This window comes from Pungitius pungitius, chromosome 9 (assembly GCF_949316345.1).
Source record: "Pungitius pungitius chromosome 9, fPunPun2.1, whole genome shotgun sequence".
Classification (NCBI taxonomy): domain Eukaryota; kingdom Metazoa; phylum Chordata; class Actinopteri; order Perciformes; family Gasterosteidae; genus Pungitius; species Pungitius pungitius.
The window spans coordinates 310470-337040 of record NC_084908.1 but is presented as its reverse complement, the minus strand read 5'-3'; the positions used below and the strand labels follow the sequence as shown (position 1 = coordinate 337040).

The 26571-nt window shown below is 43.1% G+C and overlaps 1 protein-coding gene across 3 annotated transcripts; it reads right to left on the bottom strand.

Moving 5' to 3' along the window:
- Window positions 1-297: 297 nt before the first annotated feature.
- On the bottom strand, window positions 298-21875 carry gcgrb (glucagon receptor b). 3 transcript variants are annotated; one of them, XM_062564651.1, is made up of 14 exons: window positions 21796-21875; window positions 7468-7615; window positions 7265-7361; window positions 7078-7185; window positions 6089-6177; window positions 5763-5875; window positions 5236-5392; window positions 4688-4847; window positions 3810-3870; window positions 3613-3682; window positions 2370-2458; window positions 2145-2289; window positions 1408-1449; window positions 298-1061 (listed from the first exon to the last, which is right to left on the bottom strand). In XM_062564651.1, exons 2-14 carry the CDS (start codon window positions 7519-7521, stop codon window positions 639-641), a joined length of 1608 nt encoding a protein of 535 aa, XP_062420635.1. In that variant the 5' UTR covers window positions 7522-7615; window positions 21796-21875; the 3' UTR covers window positions 298-638. The 3 variants fall into 3 exon arrangements, with proteins under 3 accessions (XP_062420635.1, XP_062420634.1, XP_062420636.1); XM_062564650.1 differs by having other exon boundaries at window positions 21718-21863; XM_062564652.1 differs by having other exon boundaries at window positions 5763-5872; window positions 21718-21863.
- Window positions 21876-26571: the final 4696 nt, after the last annotated feature.

Below are 26571 nucleotides of genomic sequence, written 5' to 3'. Positions count from 1 at the left end.
ACAGCAGTCCTTCACACACACGCACACACACACACACACACACACGCACACACACGCACACGCACACACACACACACACACACACACGCACGCACACGCACACACGCACACACACGCACACGCACACACACACACACACACACACACGCACGCACACGCACACACGCACACACACGCACACACACACGCACACACGCACACACACGCACACACACACGCACACACACGCACACGCACACACGCACACGCACGCACACGCACACACGCACACACACGCACACACACACACACACACACACACACACACACACACACACACACACACACGCACACACACGCACACGCACACACACACACACACACACACACGCACGCACACGCACACACGCACACACACGCACACACGCACACACACACACGCACACACACGCACACACACACACGCACACACACACACACGCACACACACGCACACTCTGTTTCATCATTCCTAATGGGCTTTTTGCATCAACGACCCATTTTCAATAAATATTCATCTGCAGCTGGGCGGGTCTAAACGCTGGTCGGCGTGGGACCTCCTCCCTCTCAGGCCAATCGGCCCAATCAGAGAGAGCGTTGGGACTCGAGGCACGTCGTCCTCAGACGGTGGTCTCCTCTCCTTCCAGCGGGTACGACCCGCACTGCGCCATCTCCTCCAGAGACACGTCCTGCGTGGTGGTGCTCACGCGACTGCCGGCGCCTCGCCGCGGCAGGAAGGAGAACTGCAGGGCGTGTCTGCTTTTGGCGCGCCCTCCCTCGCCCGTCCCGTTGCTGTAGCAGACGACGAGTCGGCGGTTCTCCTCAGGCGCGGCGGCGCACGAGCGGTCTCGGTCGGCCTTGTTGAGGCGCGGCGAGTCACCGCCGGGGTCGCTGGCGTGGTTGTCGTTGAGAAAGGGGAGGTTGCCGGTGGCGATGCTGCCGCTCTTGATGTGCGGCGTGTGGCTGTGGGTGTGGCGGTACTCCTCATCGATGTCCTTGCCCAGCTTCCACCGCTTCCACTTTTTCAGCAGCTCGGACTGCACCTGATGGACGGCGGGGCCGCGGAGAGGGGACACATTTGTGAAGATTAAATAAGACACCGAGCACTTCATCAGATGGACTTGCTTCTTGCCAAATATCTATAAAAGTTCGCAGATCATGGGCCAAAAACATTGTGTCCGTCCCATTTTGTAGACAAAAGATTAAAGTGGAGCCTGAACAAAGGTGGAGCTTTCAAAGATATAAGAGGCCCGATAAAGGCTGGACACAGGAACACTGATGATGAATAATGTCTCATTTATCCTCTCTACAAAAGGGAAAGGAAGGAACTGCAGCAAGAGCAGAGATTAAATTAAGGTTGTGCTTGACGTGACAGCACATCTGTCTCACCTCTTTGTTGACGAAGCAGTACAGAATGGCCACCAGCAGTCCCTGAAACAGAAGAAGCAGGTACAACATGAAACTGGGCCCCCTCTGAATATGTCATCCTTTAGCTAATATCCAAAAATACCCTCATATCTTTTTCACCTTTTTGTCACAGAGTTCCATTCTCGTCCCAAAAAGTCGGTAACCAAGCACCCATGTAGGAGCCATAGCCCACTATTCACATAAATGCATCGCTAGTTTAGGTCTACAGCTGATCTACTGGTGGCAAAGCGAGAAATGATTAACACGGATTTGTAACGATCCAAAAGGATAAGCTGTGCAGATGTTTTATGCGTATGGATAAAGAACCTTTGTTAGATCTCTATGACACACACAACGTGTTTTGGTGAGTGACTCTGGATGTGATCATTGTGTGTTTACAATAAAAACTATTCATTTTAATAGTATTCAGCCATTTGTTCAATTTGCGGCAAGTATTGCTCATTCTCTTTTAAAAGTACTGAAATATAAAAAAGAATATGAAGTGGATAAAATACAACAATATATGTATTTCAGAAGTGTTCTGTTTTTTACATGCCAACAGAGGAATGGACATTTGAGCAAATTTATTTTATGGGCTTTTAAATTCTAATTCTTTATTTTCAGTTAAAAGGAAAATCCACTAATATTAATATTTTGGCCGGCTCCAGTTGGTAAATGTGAATATGCAAGTTCATGCTAATGTGAAGTTGAGCTCTGACCTGGAAAGAGTTGAAGAGCAGGTCATAGAAGAGGCGGATGAGGCGCAGCATGGAGCCCTTAGGGACCGACTCGTCGATGACGAAGGTGAAGAGGATGGCGTGGATCCCCAGCAAAGGAATCAGAGTCAGAGTGGATTTTGCTAATCTATGGTACAAAAAATAAGAGAGGTTATCCACAGGTCCTTTACCTCCTGCCTCAGGTAACACTACTCAGGTAAGCCTCACCTGAACTTGTAGTCCGTGTATCTCATCTGATGAGCCCTGAGTTTAGACATCAGGATTTTGATAATTCGTATGAATATGAAGAAGTTGATCTGAAATCATCAAATAAACGTGCAAAATATGTTCAGATGAAACAACGTTTAGAGACGCCTGAAAACATCTTCAGTCCTCTCTGTTCAATGATGGAAGAGAACTGTCTGCACACGCACACACACACACACACGCACACACACACACACACACGCACACACACACGCACGCACGCACGCACGCACACACACACACACACAGTGATATAAGGCAGACCCTTTTCGATGACAGAGAGCATTAATTATTAAGGCACTCAAGTTATAAGCGCTCCAAATTTGGTAACGTGTGTATGTTGTCCTGACAGTTGTGTTTGTGTAAACGTGTGTGTGTCTGCGTGTGTGAACAACAGATGAACCGCAGGGTTGTGTTTGTCATTGCTGGTGGATGACACACAACGTTACACAACCGCACGGCGTCCACGAGATTGCGATAAAGAGAATGTTTCCAAAGGGACTCACACAGTCCAGGAAACACACAAGGCTTTTCTGAATATTTCAGCGTGTGTGTGTGTGTGTGTGTGTGTGTGTGTGTGTGTGTGTGTGAGCACACGTACGCTTCTGCTTCAGGTCACAAAGGTTCCTACTGTGTTACACTTGTGCACACAAGTGTGTTCATACATAATCCTGTTTGTCTCTATGGGAACTAGAGGCAGGAAACACACAAGTGGGAACCCACTATTTATTCTGTATTTTAGGCGGTGTGTGTGTGTGTGTGTGTGTTAGTGAGGACGTGTGCGTCAATGCACATGAACACCCATGAGTTCAAATTAGATTTTCACTTTAAAGAAGTTGATTACAGTTTTATCTAGAAAAAGGTTTTCTACTTCTTTTTTTTTAGAAAAACAGATTTCCGTTTTTTTTTATTTTAACTGTAAGGATTTTCTCTGCAAGCCTCCAAATCAATTATTACATGTCATTTTATATATTTACTAAAATAAAACATAGTATCATATTCAGATAGGGTAACTTAAAGTGTGGATTTTTAATAATGGATCTTGCATGGTGCACTGCAGTAAGAGCCTGACAAATAGTTGTGTATTAATTCATAATAATAGTAATAATAGTTTGTAGCTGACCTTACGTGAAGGAATGATGGAACTATGAAATGACATGTATGAGTGTGTGAAGATACGAGAAGTAGATAAAGACAGTTTTACCAGATAAGCAAAGACTATGGGAGAACGGATGATCCACCAGTATCCCATGTTGATATTCCTCTCCCAGCACCTGCACACACACACACACACACATTTGACCTCATTACATCACATAAACTGTCACAACATCTGTTACGTCTCTTTACACTTTTACGTGGCAACATAATGATGAACTATCATTATGAGAGGGAACCTACTCCTCGTTCTCGTACAGATATTTGACGGCGATCCACGGTAACACGAACATGAGCGGTGCTCCTGGGGGGGGCAGAGTGGGACAGTCAGGAGGGAAACCTTCTGTGAGTTTGATCATGTGATGCCGCTCCATCAGTCACACTCCAAAGCCTAATTGTTTGTGTATAACAAATTACAGTTTGCTCTTTTTTTCATTATTATTCATTATTTAAACCAGTTATGGGTCCGGCGAAATTTTACCATATTATTTAAAATCATTCATGAGATCAGTTTAAAGTCTCATTATCTCAACTGAAACTTTAATATTCCTCTCTGACACAATGAAGACTGGAAAGGTCTCTAAATATTGAAAAGTCTGCGCCTGTGAAGCTAAATCAAATCTCTCCTCTTGCTCATTCTTTGTTCTGTGGAGCTGCAAAGACTCACTGGCATCAATAACATCAATTGGATAATCCAGTTAATAATGTGGCAAGACCATTATTGGTTATCTCCGCTCTGGGAGGACTTTCATAATCACGGAAATCAATGTTTTCTCAAGATAGTGTTATTATTAAATTAACATCTCAGAATAGCAAGCTGAAAACTTAATGTAATTCTTAATGAGCATCATGAAGAATTTATTATTTAGAGATCATAAGAGACAATAACAAAACAGGTCTGAAATGGTAAACTAAGGCTTATGGATGTTTTTCTAGTGTGTAAAATACTTCATGAGGTAGACTAACAGTTACTCACATCTTTTGAAATACCCGTTCCCTTTCAGTCGGTTATATTATAAAATGTTAAGATACATGTGGGTCAGCGAGGGGCTACCTGAATCATCCTGATGACTGTGCTTTAGCATCCAAAGAGCTAACAGCGCTAACAGGAGAGAGCTCACCCCAGCCGATGGCCAGATAACTGAAGAAGTACTTCCTCTCGCTGAACACGGTGATGACCAGCAGGCTGTGCAGGTAGATGCCCTCCACCAGCAGCCAGTAGTTGTTGGCCATCACGCTGTACTGCATCATCACCACGGCCCCACGGCACCACGTAACAGCCTGACACATGACGCAGGGCGGGGGTGGCGTGGATGCAAACAATGAGCCAAGGGCAACGCTTCTCCGAAGGCACAAAAGTTGAAAAATATGACGGCGGCACAAAGAAAAAACACTCAATCCCTGCTTATGACACCAGTCCAAGGACAAGGCCGGGTGTCCTTCACAGGAACTCTTTACCTCACACAAAAGCAACTCATTTACAAGAACCTTTTAGCTGCTTCTTGTGCTAACTGGCCTTGTGCAACAAAACTGGCGGAAGAATAGCTCCTTCTCCTAATCGGCACAATATGAAGCTGCTTGCACTATTTTGCAATGTGTGTTCCATGAGCGGTGCAGTGTGACGTGTTGGTCTGTGGAAGAACACAACTCGCGGTGCAGTGGCTCTGACCGGTATGTTGACCCAGGCTTGGGTCCGGGTGTCGTTGCCGCTCCTGGGGTCCAGAGTGAGAGACAGCAAGGCGTCTTTGACCAGGATGGACACGGCTTTCAAGATGAAGGAGGCAAAGAGGTTCATGTGGATGTTGTTCCTCATGCAGTGGAGCTTCCTGGTGCACACGAGGGACGCTGTGAGTGATGGCGTTCTACGTGACATGCTGCATTCACAGGAAGGTGAACTGCTCTCATCCTTTGTTCCTGCTTGACGCACCTTTCATTCATTCCTTCTCTTCTTCCTTATTCTTTCCTTCCTATTTGAATGTGTCTAAACATTCCTAAACATTTTTATTCTACCGACGTCCTTACTTTAATTCATTCATAATTTATTTCATTCATAGCTTTGTTTCTCTTATAATCTGTCCCTCTTTCATCCTCCACATTCCTATTGTTCATCATTGCCTTCATCCTTTTAACTGAATAATTCCTTTGCTTTTTTCATTTCCTCTTCCGTCCTGAGTTTAGTCCACCTGCATGTCGTACCTGAAGGAGATGAGGATTCCCAGGGCCAGTAGCAGAGCCCCCAGGGAGAGGGAGTATCCCACCGTGTACATGATCCGCAGCTGATTGAGGGTACGGCCGTACTGCTGCTGCTGCTGCAGAGGCAACGGGAGGGAAAGAGATGACCCACCCAGGGCCACAGGTCGGGTCAAGGCTGTCAAGACGGTCCTCGTCACAATATGGGCTAACACACCAAGGAGCTTTACACATGACAACTGTTAGGTCATAACGCAGGCTATGCCCCGCCCCCCCCCCACCCTCACACACACACACACACACAGAGAAATAACTGTGTCGTGAACACACACCTCACCAGGGCCGTCCTCACATTCACTGGTATTCTTTTGGGCCCATTGACCGTCTTCATTGCAGAACCTGTAGACCAGACCCTGCTGAACTGTACACACAGAGACTCACATTAGAGACATCTCATTTAACGCATGTGTATCCCCACTGCTTCACAATCACAACCATGAATGACATTCTGGTGATTCTGGTGATCGACAATCCAATAGTACTTGAGAGATGTAGTTGGATCTGTGTAATCTACCCGGGTCCAAAGGACCAAATGTTTTATTTTGTCTGACAAAAAGATTTGAACTGAGTTAAACCGTTGTTCACACACGCAGAAGCACACACACACACACACACACACACTGTCACACTTGAATAAACACACACTCACACAAACACACCTGTCAGGACAGGAAGCCCCTGCCAGGCCGCTAATCTGCAAGACAGACAGGAGAGTGGCTCCCTTTCACACTTATTAAAGCCTCCAAACCCCCTCAAGAAACCTGCAGACACACACACACACACACACAAAAAGCCCAACTGGTTCTACAAGGGAAACGCTGCTATCGATCGGAAACAAAAGCACACCAAGCCAAACGGCCTCAGGAAGCTCAACGGGACGTGTCCTGTGAAGTCTTCACACCACTTCTGGGAAGATGGTTGAGTGACAGCTGCCTGTATATGAGGCCTTCACACGCTCCCTGAGACTATTGCACTCGCTCCTCAGCAGCATGTATTTTCAAGGGCGTCCACTGCGCAGAGAGAGCACTTTCTCTTTTATTCTGACATCAAGTACCTGGATGGCTGCTGTATCCATGCATGTCTCACATGTTCTGACTGCAGCACGTTAAGAAACCTTCACATCTAGAACTTCTTGTTAATAAGTGGTGAAAATGAGCTTTAGTTTCACACTACTTTTGATTTTGCTCCACGTATTTGCACTCTTTCCCACTTTTGGCAGCAAACCGAAGATTCTCTTTGTAAACAACGAGGTTTGCTTTACCTGTACGGTACCATGGCAGGAACCACGGGCAGGAGACGTTGGCAGTGGTTCCTGGGAGTCCATCGGGCCAGCAGGCGTACAGGTCAAAGGTCCTATTACACACCGGCCCTGCAGCGGAGAGTAGATCGGTGAAATGTGTGCTCCCGTCGAAGAAAAACGACCCCAGGCTGCAGGGGTCGGGGCTCACCTGTGGCGGGGGGCGTGGCAGAGTGGTGGTCCAGGCACTGGTTTTTGTAGCTGCTCCAATGCTCTTTCAAGAGCTCCAAGGAGTTTGTACAGGAAGCCTTCAGGTGGAAGCATCAAGGCGCATTTGAGTCAGAGTTGCCAACGACACGCCTCCTTCCGTAGTCGGGGTGTGCAAAAGGGAGCGAGAGAGGACGCGGGACGTACCTTTGGGCAGCTGCAGAGCATAAGCAAGGCCAAGAGGAGACACACCTGGGACATCCCCCTGACGCTGGGAGGGTGCGGGTTGGTGGGGACCAGAACACAGAGGAGCCTCGACACATGAGGGGGTCCCGTCCCTTTCTCACCGCGTTGCCTACACACAATAGGGAGAAGCTAGTTAGTGTGTGTGTGTGTGTGTGTGTGTGTGTATAGGACCATTTGCTCTGCAGAAAGTACAACTGTGGTTTCTTTTTTCTGCTCATTTCTCAAATCACTTGTCGAAAGCTTCGGGGTTGAACAAAGATTGTGTGTCAGAGATCTTCTCACATTGTTTGTTTGTGCGTTGTCTCATAAGCGCAGCAGCTTCTCTGTTATCCTGTTATACCTGTTGAACTGAACTGTTTGAGTGAGTATTTTGAGGGGACCTGCATTATTGATCGTCTTCTCCGACGAAGTTGGAGAACAAAACGAAATCTGAAACGTTTCTGCAAAAAACAACTTGACGATGGAAACATTTTTGGCGAAAACGTTTCAAATTCCACTGTGTTCCAGTCTGTGTGCTTCTGAAGATGATGATCCTGCATCACGCCGTGTGTTTGATTCCTTGATATCTCATTGCTTTACCTGAAAGAGACCTCTTGTGTTTTCACACGACAAAGATTTCCACGGAGCGTGTGTTGCTACAGTTCTGAGCTTCCTCTCGTGGAGGACACACCATGCTCATGTGAATGATGTGAATATGAATTATGAGCTGGAGCCTTATCGAGCAGCTGTGGACTCAGGTAAAGGACGGCATGAAATCAGTCAAACAACAAACGCTTCCAATCTACAAATGCAATATGTTTTTTATATAATCAACAAATCCCACACAAAGAACAAAAGCTAATGTACTAACACATGTTGTCTGAATATCTAAAGCCTGAAACCTTGATTTTCTCACTCTCATCGCCATGTTTCTGTATTTGGTAAAAAATAAATATTAAGAGTCTGGTCCAGACGCTCTGCAGGAGAAAAAATAAGAAAATAGAGTTTCAAGAATCTGGATTGATTGATCAAGTTTATTCATTTCTCATCAGACACCCTGAATCAAGGACTTAAGTGAGTCGCCTGGTAAATGGTTGAATGTGAGACTGTGAGGGCTTTCAATTGTGTAACTATGAATGGGACAGCACTCTGCTGACACGTTGCCATGACAACATCCAAAAAATAGGACTCACAATTTTAGAGACCCTGATTTGAACATCTTTCAGGCTCTTTCCACGTAAGATGAGATGTCATTTTTAAATAATGTTTTAATGTTTCATTCTAAAATGCTTTCACTGGTTTTCCCTTCTTAAAGTTCACATTAAAATGACTTTTCATGGCTAATCCCCTAATGTTGATTTACGGGTTCATAAAGGGATCAATCAGTCGATGTTTAACAATGGGAAAGAACTAAACCCTCACGGAGTGGTTCTATTTGACAGGTGGCCTCCTTGAATCTCTTTTTTCGTGTCTCCTGTGTTGTATTTTGGCTTCTCTTCCTCTACCTGTTACTACGTTTTATAATTCCACTGGATTCCGTTCTCTGTTTGTGTAAATTCCAACGCATCGCTGCCTTGTTTGAGCACAGCTTTGATTCCTTTGCATCCTACTCTCCGGCTATTATTAGTAACTCCATATATTTCATGCAATATTATAAGAACTATGCAGCTTTATGAATAAACTAATCACTTATAAGTTGGCTTATTTTTGATCTAACATTTATTTGGGGTTAAATCTGGTTTCTGTAATGCTGCCATGGCTTACGGGAGCTGTGGTGCATGTGTTTGTCTCAACATGTCAACATGTCAACATGTCAACATGTGTGCGCAGGCAGCATCGGATTCTGCTTTTAGTCAAACACAACGTAGAGACAAAGATAGAAAGGAATCACAGGACTGTCTCCAGCCTTATCGACCTCTGGTCAGGGTTTACATTACGACACACACACACACACACACACACACACACACACACACACACACACACACACACACACACACACACACAGGCCCTCTGGCATGCTGTGGAATGAGGTTGTCCTAATTGTTTTCCACTCGGAGTCTTTGTAGCATTGTAGAAACTCAGGTAATTAAATCCTCTCTAACGGCCTGTTCTTACTTTGGGTGAAATATCTCGATGTGGTGGGATGTCTTTTTAACTCCATTAATGTTGTGTTTTTCTAGGAGAAATAACGATCAACCTGGCTTGCATTTTTTTATTTTCCCAAATGGGTTTCCACTAAAAATGTCTTTTAATTATACGACCCAGAAGGCCTAAAAAGTTTTTTTTTTTAAACATTGTATTATTTTGTATTGTTTTTTTGTATTGTTGGGAGCAAAGTATAAAAAAGGATTCAAAAAATCTAAATAGTCTTCAGTTGTAATGCATTTTACGCTCAATTATTTTTCATTTGCACAGATAAACTTTTATTTGAACTGTTGGTGGCTTATTGATGATAATCACATGAGGAATACAGAGGTTTGTTATCAAGGATAAAATAAAGCCAGAGATAGAAAGCGATAAATCATCTGCACGGCCTGATTTCAATGATCTCCATCAGCTGTGTGAGTCACAGCTTCTTCTTTTGGACGCTGCTGAATAATAATGTGCTGCTCATGTGAACCAAAACTCTCTCTCTCTCTCTCTGAATGGGGGAGTTCGGGCGAACAACTACTTTTTACCCGTTTAAGCCATTGTTTGCATCACACATATGTTTTTTTAGGGAAGACACATTTTTTCAGGACAAGTTTAAAAGCCAAACCATGAGAATTAGTTTTCCCTGGTTGTATTCAGAATGAAGTTGAGTTTTGTGGGAATGTGAACATATAGGAGACCTGTTTGGTCCCTCAGTTGCTCTAATTCATAAAGGGCCTCTTGAGAGTTTCTTCATTTTCTGAATGTGTGTCAGAAGAAGAAGGGCGTCTCTCTCCTCCCACGTTGCCATTTCAGCGCACTTTTTGTGAGTTTGTTGTGGGTGAAAACACAACGACAGATAAGGAAAGGAAAGGCGGAAGTAATTAAAATGGGAAATGTGTGCCAGTAACAAGAAGCAGCTGATCACACATGGAGGACCTCAAAACCATCCAATGGCCAATGATGATGAGGAAAACAGCCCGTTCCACATGATTGTTAAGGTTATGCTGTAGCCCCCAATTATGTTGTTTAAATCAATGAGCCTCCACGTGATGAGGCAGAGTGGGGAGCGCGTAGGCGTCTAACAGAGTGCACTGACTGTGATGGAGCTAAACACAGCGCTAATTATGTGGTTTCTGCTTCGCTAAGCTGCTCTGAAGCTCCAATACCACCACGTTCTCCCCTCTTCCTTCATGCAGAACCACGTGTTTCACATTTGAAATAGTTGGTTAACACCAAAATGTTCTCGGTGGCCACTTTAGATATTTTGTGTTTTGTGTACATGAACATCTTCACTCACTACAAGCAGTTTCCTCTGTAATACAAAATTGTTGTATTGTAAGTTATTTGATTATTATTTTCTTAAGGATGTGTTACTTCTTTTGAAGCTGTGTTTTTCTGATCCCTTAATATTGAGTGAACTGACCCTTGAGTGATGGCCTCTACGGCACTGAGACACCTGCAGGTTTCTGTCCTCCTGTGGGACAGCTGTTGAGGCAGATCAGGTGTACTTGGCTCCAGAGTCTCACAAGTGTTTGTGTGTCCGTGCAAGTGTGTGAAGCATGTTATCATTAACTGAGGTAGCTGAGGGCTGATCCAGGACCTGCTCCTTCAGCAGACGTCGTGCTTCTCAAACGTCTATTTTTCCTCCATCTTCCCATCTCTCTCTTCACGACCCTACGAGCCTTCATAAGCAAACAGGCGCCTCACTCCTTCTTACTTGGCCTCTAAACGTCCCTCTACTCTGCAAACACTAGCGATCCTTAAAGAACTTTGTTATCAAAGCACGTGTTCCATCTATCTGCTTTATGGTTGAAAAAGGGAAGATGTTTTGGCTCCAAGCAAATAATCCCGGCTTCCCCTTAGGAAACATCTGGGTCGGATGCTAGCGAGCGGCTGGCAGATGGTCCTGGCGGCTTCGAGCTGACCACATGCAGAACCAGGTGATGTCTGGTGAGTTTGCAACGCTGCTTGTGAACTGTCCAGTGTGCGCATGTGGACCCAGGGGTGTCCAGATGAGCGCCGTAAAAGTTGTGTGTGAACACGGGGGGGGCGCAGAGGAAGGAGCGAGGGAGATGGAGAGCACATGGGAAGAAGGAGGAGAAGAAGAAGGAGGCTCGGCCAGTACATACCATTCTCTGTGTCCCGCTGAGGAGGCCAAGAGCCAGACCCTAAATCCTCAGCCATGAGCTCCCTGGGCTCCTCCATAAAAATGCTTCACTGGTACCACAGATATCCTGCTCACTATATAGTGTCCTTCCTGCCTGCATTGCTTCCCACCCCCCCCCCCCCCCCCCCCCTCTCTCCTATGGAAACAAATGACACCACATCCCCCGGCTGGTGCACAACCAAACCCTACTTACACAACCAAGTGAGTTAATAAGTAGACCATATATCACCTTAGATTCATGTCTTTAATTCACTGTACAGCAGTGAGAAAGAATAATAATTAAACAGTTAAAAGTAGTCTGGTATGTAGAAATATATATTTCTAGCTATTCAATTATTATTCTGTTCTATTCAGCCATTTCTTTTACATTCCTGGTTAATAAAAGTAACAATGATTTATTCATCAAAAATCTTATTGTGTACATTTTCTGTAAAAGAACCAATAGTCATAGTATACTCGCAGAAATCCATATTAAGGTATTTTTGTCAAAAAGAATCTAATGTTTAACATTTTTCAAAGGCCTAGCTGACGTTAATGAACAGGAGACGCTTTGAGCCTGAGGAAAGCAGCACTGAAGGACATCGTCCTTCACTTTGTTAGAGCTGACCCTTCAAACTCATGGTGAAACAATAAAAACCAACGCTACATTTCTAATGACTCATGCTACATGGTGGTAGTTTGAGTATCAGCAGTTGATGTGTACACACCTGCAGAGGATGTACAAGGGGACAAAAGGACACTTGTACGGCACACCCTGTCTCACCTGTGACCACCGTGACAAACATGCGGGACACAAACGGGTTTATTGCAGCCTGAAGCACACGGATCACTTTAACTTTCACTAGTGCCCAAAAGTCTACGTAGTGAACTATATTCAGAAAAACGTGAGCAGTTAATGACCACCAGGAAGAATAATCCGATTCAATGGTACGATAATGTTAATACTTAAGATAAAACTACAATGTTGGGGAACGGGGTTCATAGTGAAAATGATGAAAGGCAACTTTCAACTTATTCCTGAGAATTGAAGTGAAAAGATGAGACTTGATAGCCAACAAGTTAGAAAACAAGTAAAAATGCATCACGCAGCACAAAACAGTTTCCTTCAATTAACAAACACACCCCAAACTGCTGATGCTGCAGGTACGGTATATGTACTGTAAAGAAATATAATCATTTTTTAAGGTTAACGAGAGAAACCTTGCTGTGGTTACCATGACAGCAGTGAAGAGATGCCTCACACGTCCAATGTCAATTACTTTGTGTAAAATGTGCAAATCACTGTCATGTAGTTGCATAATTAGACACATACAATTTCTCTTTTGATTTTCCAATTTTATGTTTTGAACTTTTGTCCTATCCTAAAAAAAACAAAAAAACATTGTTTTTGTGTTGTTTTTACTCGTAAACAATTTTATTATACTAAACTGGATTACTGATTGTGTCATTGTATTGTTGTCATGGTTACAACAATAACCAAATGATCGAAGAAAGGGAACAGCCGTGGTTATGGGTCAAATAAAGCACTGCTGGAGGGAGACAGACATCGAATGGCGATCCAAATATTTTTTTGATTTCGTAAAAACGTTCCCTTCCCTTCTGACGGGAAGCACAGCTCCTGCGGCTGCGAGTGACCTTTGTCAACTCACGTTTCTCAGAGCAGGAGATCATCGCTGCATAATGTGCAGATGAACCAACTTGGTGCCTGCGTGACGTCGCTGGTCTCTGACGTCTGACCTAGCGTCACATGTGAGCTACAGAGGAGCACAGATGAAGCTATGTGAGGCTTTTGATCCGTCACACAGTTAGACATCTATTAGGAGCCCTGAGGGATCCCGGGACACCAGACTGTTGACCGTGTTCAAAGATGAGGTTATCTGCCTCAAATGTGCACGCTCCTTTCCTGCGTCGCATCATTAAAAAAATGACTCCATGTCAAGAGAAAGTCCAGGCCAATTAAATATCAGTGACTGTTGTTTATGTTGTATATCATTGTAGTCCTTCCTTCTTCATCTTAATCCAGTAAGCATGTTAACACTATTATACGATGCCATTCATTCAAAAGATTTAATACAAACTTCCCTTTTTCTGTCTGACGGCATCTATTTGAAAAAGAGAGGAAAGTAAAAAGAGGAGAGAGAATTCGCTTCCATTCTTTGCTGTCAGATGAGATGAATTTCAGATTTAGCTAACAAACCAAATTGGATAATTATTTTAAATCTAAGTAGACCCATACGGTACGTGCCAGAGGCCTCTGGAGACACAAAGACTCTACTGAGCGTCTGGCTGCAGATTTACTCCCTAACAGATAATGTCTTCAAAAAGTTCAATGGGGTAAAATATCAAAAACCTTGCCTTGTGTCTTAGTTCAGAATATTCATACGCGAAATGTAAATCATTAAATTTAAAAAGGCTGCAAAATGACACATGTGGAACAACAGTTGTGAGAGTACATATATCTTTGTGAATTAAAGAACCCCAAATGATCGAAACATGCCTCCAATTTTCATGAAGTAACTCCTGACATGTCTCTATTATTTATCACATTTGAAGAGATCAGAGGTCAAAATGTGACGCTGTTGTAAAAAGCCCTGAGCTTTGGCATCGAAAGGCAAAATTCCAATATGAATGAAAGCCGTTGTTCATGAGCAGGATGAGAGGGAGTCGGTAGATGTTATTTCCTTTCACTTGAGCAGAGATTTTCACAGAATTCATTAACTGTATGCAATGCAATTTCAATGGGATTAAACAGGCTTATTATGTTAAGCAATGAAGTGGAAGCCAAATGCAACGCAGCAGAAAATGTCTTCATTTATTTTGTATACAGTCACAGTCATTCCCCAAGAGTCCCAAGTAGTGTTGACAAAAGTCTCTGCTCACTCTCACAAGTGTGTTTATGTTTTAATGAGCAGCACAGGTGTCACTGATAATATCAGTGACACCTTTTCACGTCCCAGTGAGCCGTGACGCTGTGACACTGAGCTCATTCACCTCATTCATTACAGGTGTGACACGTGTGTGTCTGTTCAACACTGCTAAGCAGAATGTCATTGGTCATTGGTAGCATGTGACTAACACGTCCGGCTGTGGTAAATCTCATTGTCTTTACTGTCATATCTATGTTTTGTAAATATTCATCCCTTCACCCAGTCACCTCAAACTAAGCCCATGGAACTGAATGGATTTAAGTATGCAGCTCCTGTTTTAGTATTATACTTACACACTCGGGTCATTCTACTTTGCCATATTCATTTGAAATTAAAATATTGATGCACTGTGTTGGATGAGTCCGTATTTCAGCTTCTTGGTTGGTACAACATTACACTACCAGGCTCCAAATGGCACCATCACTCCCAGTCTGTCTGCAGTCTATGACTGCCAGGCTCAATATTGTTCATTAGGAAACACATATGGCGACGACAATGTGATCGTAGCTTGAGTCAAGGGAATTCCCAATGAGGCACATAGTGCAGCATGAGATTTAACACAAGTAGAGAAATAATATTGTATTTAAGAAAAACGTGGGAACTGGTGGACCTAATGCATATTTTTAATTCTGTGGTTTGGGTCTGTAACAAAGCAGCTCTGCAGTACATCCAGTTGTGCTATTATCATGTCCCTGTAGGAGGACAAACACTAACATCACATCCAGAAGCTTTAGTGCTGCAAAAGAGGACTAAACCCTTGTGTACATTTGGGTTTGGTACATTTCTTCCTGTCAGTCGAGGATCATTTAGCAAAAACACAGAATAGACACGTTTAGTGAATATGATTCAGTTTCCATTTCCAACATTAGGCCTTTTTAAGAATCACTGCTGTTCTTGGCCAGCCCCCTCCTGGGCTTACGCGTTGCCGGAGCTCGCCGAGGTGGCAGGAGCCTCATTTGTTCAAGTCCTCCCCACTGGGCTGTCAAAGCAAAATCCCTGTTTATGTCTTCCTCTTCTCTCATACGTGTGCAATGGAAAGTTTGACTGTCAATGGTCTCCTGCTGCGCCTCAGGGTTTAGCAGCTCATGAAAGTCCACAAACAGTTTGTGTGCACACACATGATCCCTGAAACCCCTGCAGAGATGCCGTCATTGTGACCCAGGAGAGTGTCACAGACGCTTTGTTCAACATTGCCGTTGCTTCCGTGATCCTCTCAGCGTCAAACTCACTTCTGTCCAGCTGCTTTCATCCCGCTGACCATCATTAATGGAACTGAGTCTGCAAAGAGTCCGCATGACAAAACTGCTGCTGCACACACATAGTTACACTCAACAGGCTCAGCGTGGCTGCACTGTGATCTTACTCAAACAATAAGATGTGCATGTGTGTGTGGGTGTAGTTGTGTGTGTGTGTGGGTGTGTTTTAGTCATGACTGCATGCATTGCAGAGCATTGATTCGTGAGAAAAAAGGAGTATTGTTTTCATAAACCGTTATGACTCTTCGGCAACAATCACAGAGGGAATTAAAGAATCCTGTAGAAAACGTGAATAAACTAAATACAAATGATCCGCCTTGAGAGCACTGCAGCGGTTAATGAACGTCATTCATAGCAGCTTCATAACAGGCGAGGTTTCAACGCCTCGTCCATCAAACAGCTTCATGACACAAGATCAAGAAGACAATACGAGTGAAATTGATTAAGGCGAGAAAGAGAGAGCGGATACACAGATGAGGCAATGCTGAGCGTGCTCACACACACACACACACACACACACTCACACACACACGCACACACACTCACACACACACGCACACACACACACACACACACTCACGCACATATACACACACACACGCACACGCACACACACACACACACACACTCACGCTTCCATACTACTTCCTTCGTTTTACGGTGTTAGCTGGAACTCTAAATATAATCTTTTTAAACACTGCACCTCTCTGTTGTCCGTAGGTTTTGTCAGATTATGCCTGATAGAAGTCATGGAAAACAAAAGTAATTGATTGTGTTGTCTTTAGTGTTGTGTTCACGCTGTCGCTGTGGATGACTTTAATGTAACGAATGGATTGTGCTTTGTTACCTTGACGTCCCTTTTTGTGCAGGATATGGGATGTTTAACGTTAACCAATGCAATCCAACTGTAGCTTCAGGAATGCCAGAGCACAACGTGAACGTGTTACGTGGTACTTTTGCATTCATTTTACATTGAATTGGTCTCAATAAATCTCTGGATCCTCCATGCTTACAATCTACAGCATATTGATATAAGTTTGGAAGGTGCTCATGAGCAAGTCACGAGACACTCACAGTAGAAATAGTGGCCTACAGCAGACACTGAATATGTTCCTTCCTTCCTCTAACTGATAATGATTCTTCCCTTTTCCAACTCCATGTTTGTTTAATCACAATCGACTCATCCTGGAAACCATCAGGAATCCAAAAATGCCTCAGATCCCGTCCAGAGAACCTGAATTATCCACCACAGTCATACAGCTGGAAGTCTGTGACGTGTCGAGTCAACATGCAATCCACAAGTTGACAAATCTCTGGTGCGTTTCATTCAAGTTTGTGTTTGATCACCTCACTGATTTATAGATGCACTACTCCTGCGTCTATTGCTTCACTCTTGGAAAGCTCAAAGCTGATGCAACAGAACCAGAGGCTGTAGTTATATTCCACACAAATGCAAGTTATGCAAGTAGTGTACGACTTCAGCTGTCCCGTAGAATAATGGTTGACCCAACAACAGGAGTCATGACGACAGAGGGTCAGCGTGACTAAATCCTTGGTTGTGACTTTGTGAAAGACACCATGGGATTAGTTATATACTAACAGGTAAATGTCTCTGTAAATACTGTCTCCACAAGCTCTACTGACTTCACACACACACACACACACACACACACACACACACACACACACACACACACACGCATGCCATGGATAAGACAAAACGTCGCTTAGTAAAGCTAAAGCTAAGACGGACATCACTGATCTGGGATCAAGTCTGGACTCATCCTCGGTCCTTCATTCCTAAAGTTGTGATGTCACTTGTGATGTGTGTCTGTGTGGGATGAGATGTGGTCGGCTATAAAGTCCAAAATATGATGGGCCCCCACCGTGTTGAGAAAGAACATAAAGTTCACTTAAATCATAATAGAGGTTTATTTTTGCCAATTTATGTACACTAAGTAATGATTCCGGGTAATAGAGAGTTTGTCAGGTGGGATTCATCCACGTCAGTAAACGTATTGATGACGAACCCAGTTTAGATCTGCGGACCCTTTCCCTCCCAGCTGTGTACACTGGAGCGTGTTATATCCAATACATGATGTGTAATGGATGAGCTCAGGCCTCTTTGCTCCATTTACTGCACTGTTGTAGAAGCTCACTTTCTTTCTCCTCAGTTAAATTTAACTAGTCTAGGCTTAAAGGAACACTGTGTAACATTTAGGAGAATTAATTTGGCAGAAATGGAACATAATTATTATGCATTATATTTTCAATGACCTGATCTTGAGAACCATTATGTTTTATTTAGCTTTGAAAAACCATTTATATCTTTTCCTCTACAGCAGCCCAGATCAGTTTGTTAAATGAACCTTTTCTGCTGTTATGTGACGGCTTTTTATAATGTATAAACCTCAAATGTTTTTTAATTGTCTTATAAGATTTGATTTGTTGATTTACCAGCTGCATACATTGTTGTTGCTGCTCTGGATTAATAGTTATTCAAATTATGAATACTTTTACATTTTAGATTTCTGTGTGTACTGTGCATACATGCACAATATGTCATGGCATTGCATTTTGGCATATGTCCATCTTATTTTTGAGTAGTTTGATTTCCTCACCAGGACGGGCCTCACTCCTCCATACATTCTTTCCCTTCTTTCTGTTTCTATCCTCTGTCCAAGGAGGACTCAGGGAGAGTGGATGAGCTGATCAGACGTATGTGCAGAAGTGGGAGAGGTTCAATTTTACGCTTCACCGAACAGAGCAAAAAAATATATATATAGGCATCTGCATTGGTGAATTCTAAGAGCGACGATGCAGAAGGAATGTGGGGGTTTACGGGTGAAGTGATTCAGTGACGGACAGGGATTCATGTACAGTGGGACGACTTGATAATATTAATATATATATATAAATATTAAGTTTAACTTAAGAAGAACTATTCACATTGACGAGGGGGGAATTACTGAGATGACAGATTTATATGCAGGAACACCGAGAAGCCAGAAAGAGAAGGAGGGAGCAGTAGAGTGAGGGATGACACACACACACACACACACACACGCACACACACACACACGTGAATGTGATGCACTCATTGTTTTTCATTTTCTTATTCAGAGAAACCAGAAGATGTTTGAGTTTAATTACCTTCTTATAACCAGAGGTTGCTGTCTAGTTTCCCCTTTACACCTGTCTCTCTCTTAAGAGAGTGTATGAAAGAATGGTGCCAGTGTGTGTGTGTGTGTGTGTGTGTGTGTGTGTGTGTGTGTGTGTGTGTGTGTGTGTGTGTGTGTGTGTGTGTGTGTGTGTGTGTGTGTGTGTGTGTGTGAAAAGCAGCCTGGGTCAATGTTGATTAAATAAACAACTGTGTTTATAGAACAGACCTTTTCTAAACAAGCAAGCTTAGAAGAAAACACACACACACACACACACACACAGTGCAGAATAATGTGTTTTTTACGCAATAGAATGAAGTTGACTTTGATTTTTTAACCCAAAGCACTAAAAGAATGTATGTTATGCGTGTGTGTGTTTGTTTAGTGATGTGTGGAAGAGGGAGACTATTGTGAGGCTCCTCGTGTGATCATCAGCCCTGAGCCCCCCCCCTAATGAATAAATAACAGAGCAATCAGACAGAGGCGGGTGCACCCTGCACAGCCTGCCAGACTCTAATATATATATATATATATACCATCTGTACCATCCTGGATGAATGCACGTATTGTAGGTAGTATAGGAAGTCATTAAAGCTAAAGTGTAACTTTACAAACAACCACAACGGCACTTTCTTTCCACAGATGCTGCCCGGTGAGACTCACAAACACTGCCCCTTGAATCTGGGTCATGAAAGAAAAATTAGTCAGTGGAACCTTGAAAATATTTTTGACAAAAGTGTCAGGGGGAGGATGTAAATCCGGCTTTGCTTGCTTTCACGTTTGAACGCCAACGCCTGAGAAGCCACATGTGCTCTTTGTGAATGTTCCTGGTCCTGAGCCGGAAAATCCAATCTCAGCCATCATTCCATTACAGAAGAGTGGTCTGAAGAAGCCGTGCAGCCCCCGGGCAAGAAGACTTGGGATATTACTTTGAAGAGAGCTAAAGACGGCATAGAAGGGGGCAAAAGGACACAGAGGGACCCGGTGCACATCTGGAATGAGGACAGATGGGCCGAATACGCTGTTGGTGAAACAGCCTTCGCCGATGGTCAATCGCACCCCCCCCCCCTTAAGAGCACTAGACAATTTTGAAATGGCTCAGAACGAGAGTCCAGGTCAACATTTCCGAGGAGAAACCTGCTAGTGAGGAGAATTAAACAATATATGAAAATATAAAGATCACATTGAGAGGGTGTAACTACCACTACATTTATCTTTCTTCAGGCTGCCAGTCCTTCTATTTATCATCAGATCATCTGCTGCTTGTTTGTCTCCCTCAGCCCGGATGATCAGTACTGATTACTTTGTTGATTTCAGTCAGTCAGAATCGTTCTGTTTAATATCATGAATTCAAAAGTCGCTAATCAGCACAATTGCAAAGCTGAAAACTAGATATTATTTAAACATATGATGATAACATGAATCGCTTATCAAAGTGGTTGCAAATGAACGTTCTGCAGATCAACTAATTGAGTAATTGTTGCAGCTCTATAATCAAAGGAGAATAAATGTGTGATCTTCTAAGACAAAAAGCAGCAACCACGTCCACAGAAGTACTCCCTTACATAACATGGCCTCTATACTGTAAACCCACTGATGATGACTGCGTTCCACTCTGCGGCCCTTAAGGCACATAAAAAGGACTGCATTCAGCTATGATAACTATTTTGTCCAGATGTCGTATATAAGCGGAGCACGACCCATCAGAGATGTCTGCTGATTCTAGCCGGTTCCCCAGCGCCGCCGGAGACGGATCATTGCGCTTTGATAACGAGAATTCATTTGGGATGAAGAAAGGAAAACTGTTTGTTGAGCTTGAGGAGTATCGTGGTCAGAGAAGCCTCCTCTGGTAATAATGACAAAAACTATCATCCACCCATCGTGTTCCAATCCATCAGAATCCTGAAGCCAGCCTTCTGCAACTCTTTACATTAAACCCACATCCTTTAGAAGTGATATACATCCTTAAGAACATGTCTTTGAGTGCACATAACTGCAGGAAATGGAAAATAAATTGTGGAAGAGAAAAAATGACATAGAGAAGAAGAGTTGATCATTTTCATGATTGAGTTGAGCAAAGAAGCTCTGGATTCATGTTCCGTGCTCCGTCTTTCTTATCAGCTCATTTCTTAAACAACCTTGATGCATGTGTCCTGCACATCAATAAGCAAAACGCTCCAATCACAGAGATTCACCGCATGCACACAATCACACCCACCTACCTACATCACGAGCAAAGTATTGTGTCACTACAGTCCCAGAAAGCCAAATCAAATAAAGATGTAACACCTCATTTCACAACATTGTTTAGGAAATGAAAAGCAGCATGAAGTATGTGTCTCATGGATGATGAATACACACCTCAGTGAACTCGCGTTTCTGTTCATCCAGTTTAAATAACAATAGACTGTTGCTTGCTGAAAAGAGGAAAAGTGTTTGTTTTATCTAATTGATCTAATTAGCAAAGTGAGCGTGAGGGTGCTAACACGCGCGCGCACACACACAAACACGTGCGCGCTGCAGCTCCCGCAGCATCTCAAAAAGTTCCGCGCTCTCTCCCAGAATAAAACGTTGCTTCAACCTACTTGGCGGTCTACTCTGCGTGGTGCATCCGAGAGGTGTGTCCTCCACCGTCAACACAGGTGAGCAGAAGGGCTTTTTACCTCAGCGTCCACCCCCACACCGCCCGCTGCTCATCTCACCGGCCGACCCATCGCCGCAGGGAGCCTCCGGTCCGCAGAGCACGCATCACCGGCTCCGAAGCTGGAGGGGGGGGTGGGGCTAAGAGCTACAAACTAGCTTTCCGAGGGGGGGGGGGAGAAAGAAAGCACCTGTGAGCTGTCAACTTTTCCTTTTGTCTAGTTGTGCTCACTTTAGTCTCTGTGTGTAAATCATTACTCTGAAGGAGGATCGCTCGCGTTGCGGCGCCGCGCTGAGCACAAAGTGAGGGAGAGACTTCCGGTGGAAACCTTCAAAATACAACTCAGGGTTAATGTGTGGCAAGAGTGTGAGTGTGTGTGTGTGTGTGTGTGTGTGTGTGTATTTTTACTTTTTACGTTTCTATTTGATCTGGGGCCAGACTTGCCATATGATGGTAATCATTGTGAACATGGGATTAAAGAATGAATATGAGCCACATATATCACACACAATTATTCTTTTCACTAATGCTGTTTTGGGTGTGATGCTGTACAAATAGAACAGACTTTGAATGTAGCATTAAAAGGCTTGTGTTATTTAAATGTGGATAATTGTTTTAAAAAGCAGTAGAATATGGTCTGCATGCTGCATTAAAATGCCTTTATCTGCATATTGTCATTATTGTAAATATGTGAAATATATATCGAGATCCCGCCTAAACATTGTGCAAGGTCATGTATGTAAACCCGATGCTGGACAGGAAGTCCAGCTCATTGAAATGTAAAGATCCCCATAACCTCAAAGTTGGTCGAACGGATGCTTTTAGCTGAATCTCAATAAGGGACGAGAAGAGGTTCCTTTGCTTCAGGGTCGTGTCTCTTCCCTCTGAAGGGGTTTGGCTTCCTTCCCTTCAGCATGATGCCACACATGCAGGATCTAAACCATCATTGCTGTTAAATTGGCCTTTAATTCAGGAAGTTGTAGTCATCCTCTGCCCCTCGACCGCCCTGGCGGAATAAAACATCCCATCGTATTGAGCATTTTTTGTCTGGCACCGTGCTTTTGGACCATTATTTTGAAATATCACTCTTTGAGCTTCCTGTAGAATTATTCTAAATGCAGTTAGTTTTAAGCAGGTTGGATCCCAGCCTGTGTACATATCTGAATGTTGTTCAGTAAACATGGTTTCTGTGTGATTAATGAAAGATGGTTTTATCCTGCTTAATGTTCAATAACATAGGACGGCAATTCATCTCTTGGCTTTTCAAAGAAATACACAAAGTTTCAGCTCCTTCCAAATGTGTTCAATGGGATTTAGATCACAGCTCATGGAAGGCTACAGAACAGTCCAATGTTTAGCACTTAGCCATAAGGGTGTTTTTAGCTGTGAGCTTTAGGTCATTATGCTGGAGGATCCATGGGCACCACATTCTGCTCCAGAAGGTCTCGACAGTCGTGAGATTTCATCGCACAGATTCAAGACACCGTGTTCCAGATGCAGCACAGCAGCACCAGAACGTAGAGAGCCCTCTCCATGTTTCACAGTGGGTACCGTGTTCTTTTCTTTGTATGCTTCTTATATCGCTGAAGCTTATGTGACATGTCACAACTGTAGATGTCAGTATGCATGTTGCCAAATTCTCGTCTTGCTTTTTTGTGATGTTCTGGGCTCTTTGGTTATTATTTTTATTATTTCCTATTATCCGTCTCTTCAATTTGTCATCGATATTCCTCCTGCAGCCACGTCCAGGCAGGTCGGCTGCAGTTCTGTGGACCTTACACTTCTGAATAATAAGTGCAACATCAAGCTGCTCGGAGAAGGTCTTTTAGGCTTTTACCTTTCAACATGCATCTCCTGAGATAGCTCTCTTTCTGTGGTCCATGTTCAGTGTGGCACACGCCATTATTCCAAAGGGCACAGCGACTACCTTTCATCCTTTAATTAGGCAAACTGAATGAGTACAAGTTTAAAGACACCTTGGTTTAACATGTCCCCGTGGTCAAATTATTATTAATCTTTAACCTCCCTGATTGTCAATGATCTGATGATCTGAGTGGATCTGAGTGGGAGTCTTTAGGGGTGAGTTCTTGACCAGGAGGAACGGTGAATGAACAGAACAACGAGCCACAGCTTGAGTCACAAATCCCAAGAAGTGGTTGTGATGTTAAACAACGTGTGTCATTTAATAACCCGTCCGACTGCAAAAGGGTTAACTGCTTTTTCTGCATAATTATCGGGAATCAACTGTTTCAACAGCATTCAGAAGACATGCCAGCCATCATTTACACACACACACACACACACACACACACACACACTCAAACACAAGCATATAAGTGAAGCAGATTTAAGCATTTAATCATAATAATTTGATAAGCTGCAATGATGATTTAAGATATTAAATAATATTGAATGTCAAGGTTCAGAGAGAGTTTGAAGTATAAAGCATCAACTGACTGAATTGATTTTCTAAGGCTCTCTCTCACACACACACACACACACACACACACACACACACACACACACACACACACACACACACACACACACACACACACACAGTTTAAAGGGCTAAAAAGCATGTTGTGTGAGTCATTATTGGACAACCTTTTCTAAAGAATAATAGATGTATTGTATGCGCTTGAATGACAAGAACAAGAAAAGGCCCTCTAACGTCAGAGCTGCTTCACATGACAAAAACACATTTCTCTTATTTGTTGCTTATTATTCATTATATTGCAGTGATGCTTTGAGTTCAGAAAGATGTCTCATTACAATTCATTTTTAAACATTGTGCAGATGGTAAATGGAGATCTTCATAATAAGAATCTTTGCTACCATCTGTTCCATTTGATTAGTTTATTTTTAATTTCTCTCCCTAATTGTGAAAAAACCTTCTCAATAAAACTAAACTGGCATCTTAATCAAATTAGCCCCAGCACTTTTTTCTTAAATTTTGGAAAATTAACAAAATAAAACTTCGACACGGCGACCATAAATGGATCATTGACATTTTTGTCAAACCCATTTTAGCCCTATAGCTTATTCATACCTTTTAGATGCTTGATTGACAGTTGTTTGCCTTCAAAGTTGTTGTTGTCGTATGTTTGTTTTTCTCAGGTCTCTGTTGGAAAGGTGATCAACATTATTTAACCTACCTGACTTAATAAAGGTACTGTATTAACTCAATAAAGCCTGATTCCAGAGTAATACAACTTTCCACCTTTGTCTGAAGTATTCTGAAGACCTAAGAACACAGAGTGGAAGCTCAATCATGTTTAAACACTTTAGAAATGTCTCTCATTATTAACAGTCGGTAACTGAAGGAATTCAGGACATGCAGACCGTTTTAAACCATTTATTACAGAAAGAAAACTAATCTAGTAATAAACATTACGGATGCAGACGACTCGTTATTTGTACGTGATGATGGGGGGGGTAGTAAAAGGTAGTAAAAGGTGTCGGGGGCCCAAATGTATGTCTGCTGCAGCAGGGTGTTCACCTGTGGAAGTCAGCGAGCAGGCGGCCAACATTAAAATATGTTTCAAAGGCGGCTGTAGTCAGCAGAAACCTTGGACACAGATAAATATTCCTTACTTAAAACTTTAAAAAATAAGGTCTTTTCTTTGAGATGTTTTGACTCATCGTTTCCTGCTGGTGCCTCGCAGATAAACCCAGTTCCAACTAATTATTTTGCTTTTAATGAAAAGCAACTGAGAAAGAATGGGAATCATTAGATGCATGCCAACAATCTGTCTTTGCCTTTTTTTTCCAGCTGGCATATATATATATTTATATATATATATATATATTTCCCCCATCTGTTCACAATTGATAAGAAATATGGTTCTAACAGCCCTTTGCTGTGAGATGTGGCAACAATCTGCAAGTCCACAATCAAATGTTGTTTTACTGTGACACGAACAATAAAATCATTATGAACCATGAGTGGAAACGTGAAGACACCCAGCATCATGTTGTGGATGGAATTCTCAAAGACCCTTTAATTACACTTAAGGAAAACCTAATTAAAGTCAGCTTGCACTCATAGATCAAGCCTGTGTTTCCTTTCACTGAGAGCTGCGTGTGCACAAAGACATTTATACACTTTATTAGTTATTTCACCCAATCCCTCTAATCCTTCCGTCACTCACCCACGCATAAAACACACTAATCCCCATAATCACACACACACACTGAGTTATACGTGTCACAGGGGGGGAAACAGGTAATTACACCAGACGGTCAGTTGCTATTGATGAGTGACAGGAGAGCAATCAGTGTGAGGCCGCAGGTTAACAGGGTCAAATACTCATAACACATCTGATCAGTCATTGGTACGCCCGCATGCACGCACACAGGACACACACACACACACAGGACACACACACACACAGGACACACACACACAGGACACACACACACACACAGGACACACACACACAGGACACACACACACAGGACACACACACACAGGACACACACACACAGGACACACACACACACACAGGACACACACACACACACAGGACACACACACACACAGAAAAAAAAAACCTTGTAGCTCTGTATCATAAGAGTTGCTTCTTACATTTCTTAGCTTTAACAAAATGAAGAAATTTGATCAAGTCCTTCATTTGAATTCCAACATGTTATTGAAGGAAATTGATCTTTAAAAGAATCAAACTTCAAGACCCATTCTCCCTTCTCACAGCACAGCTGTCCCTGCAGAGAGGACTAATATCCCGAATAAATCCCCACATGGTACGTGGTGGTCGAGGTGAGCGCTTACTCATTA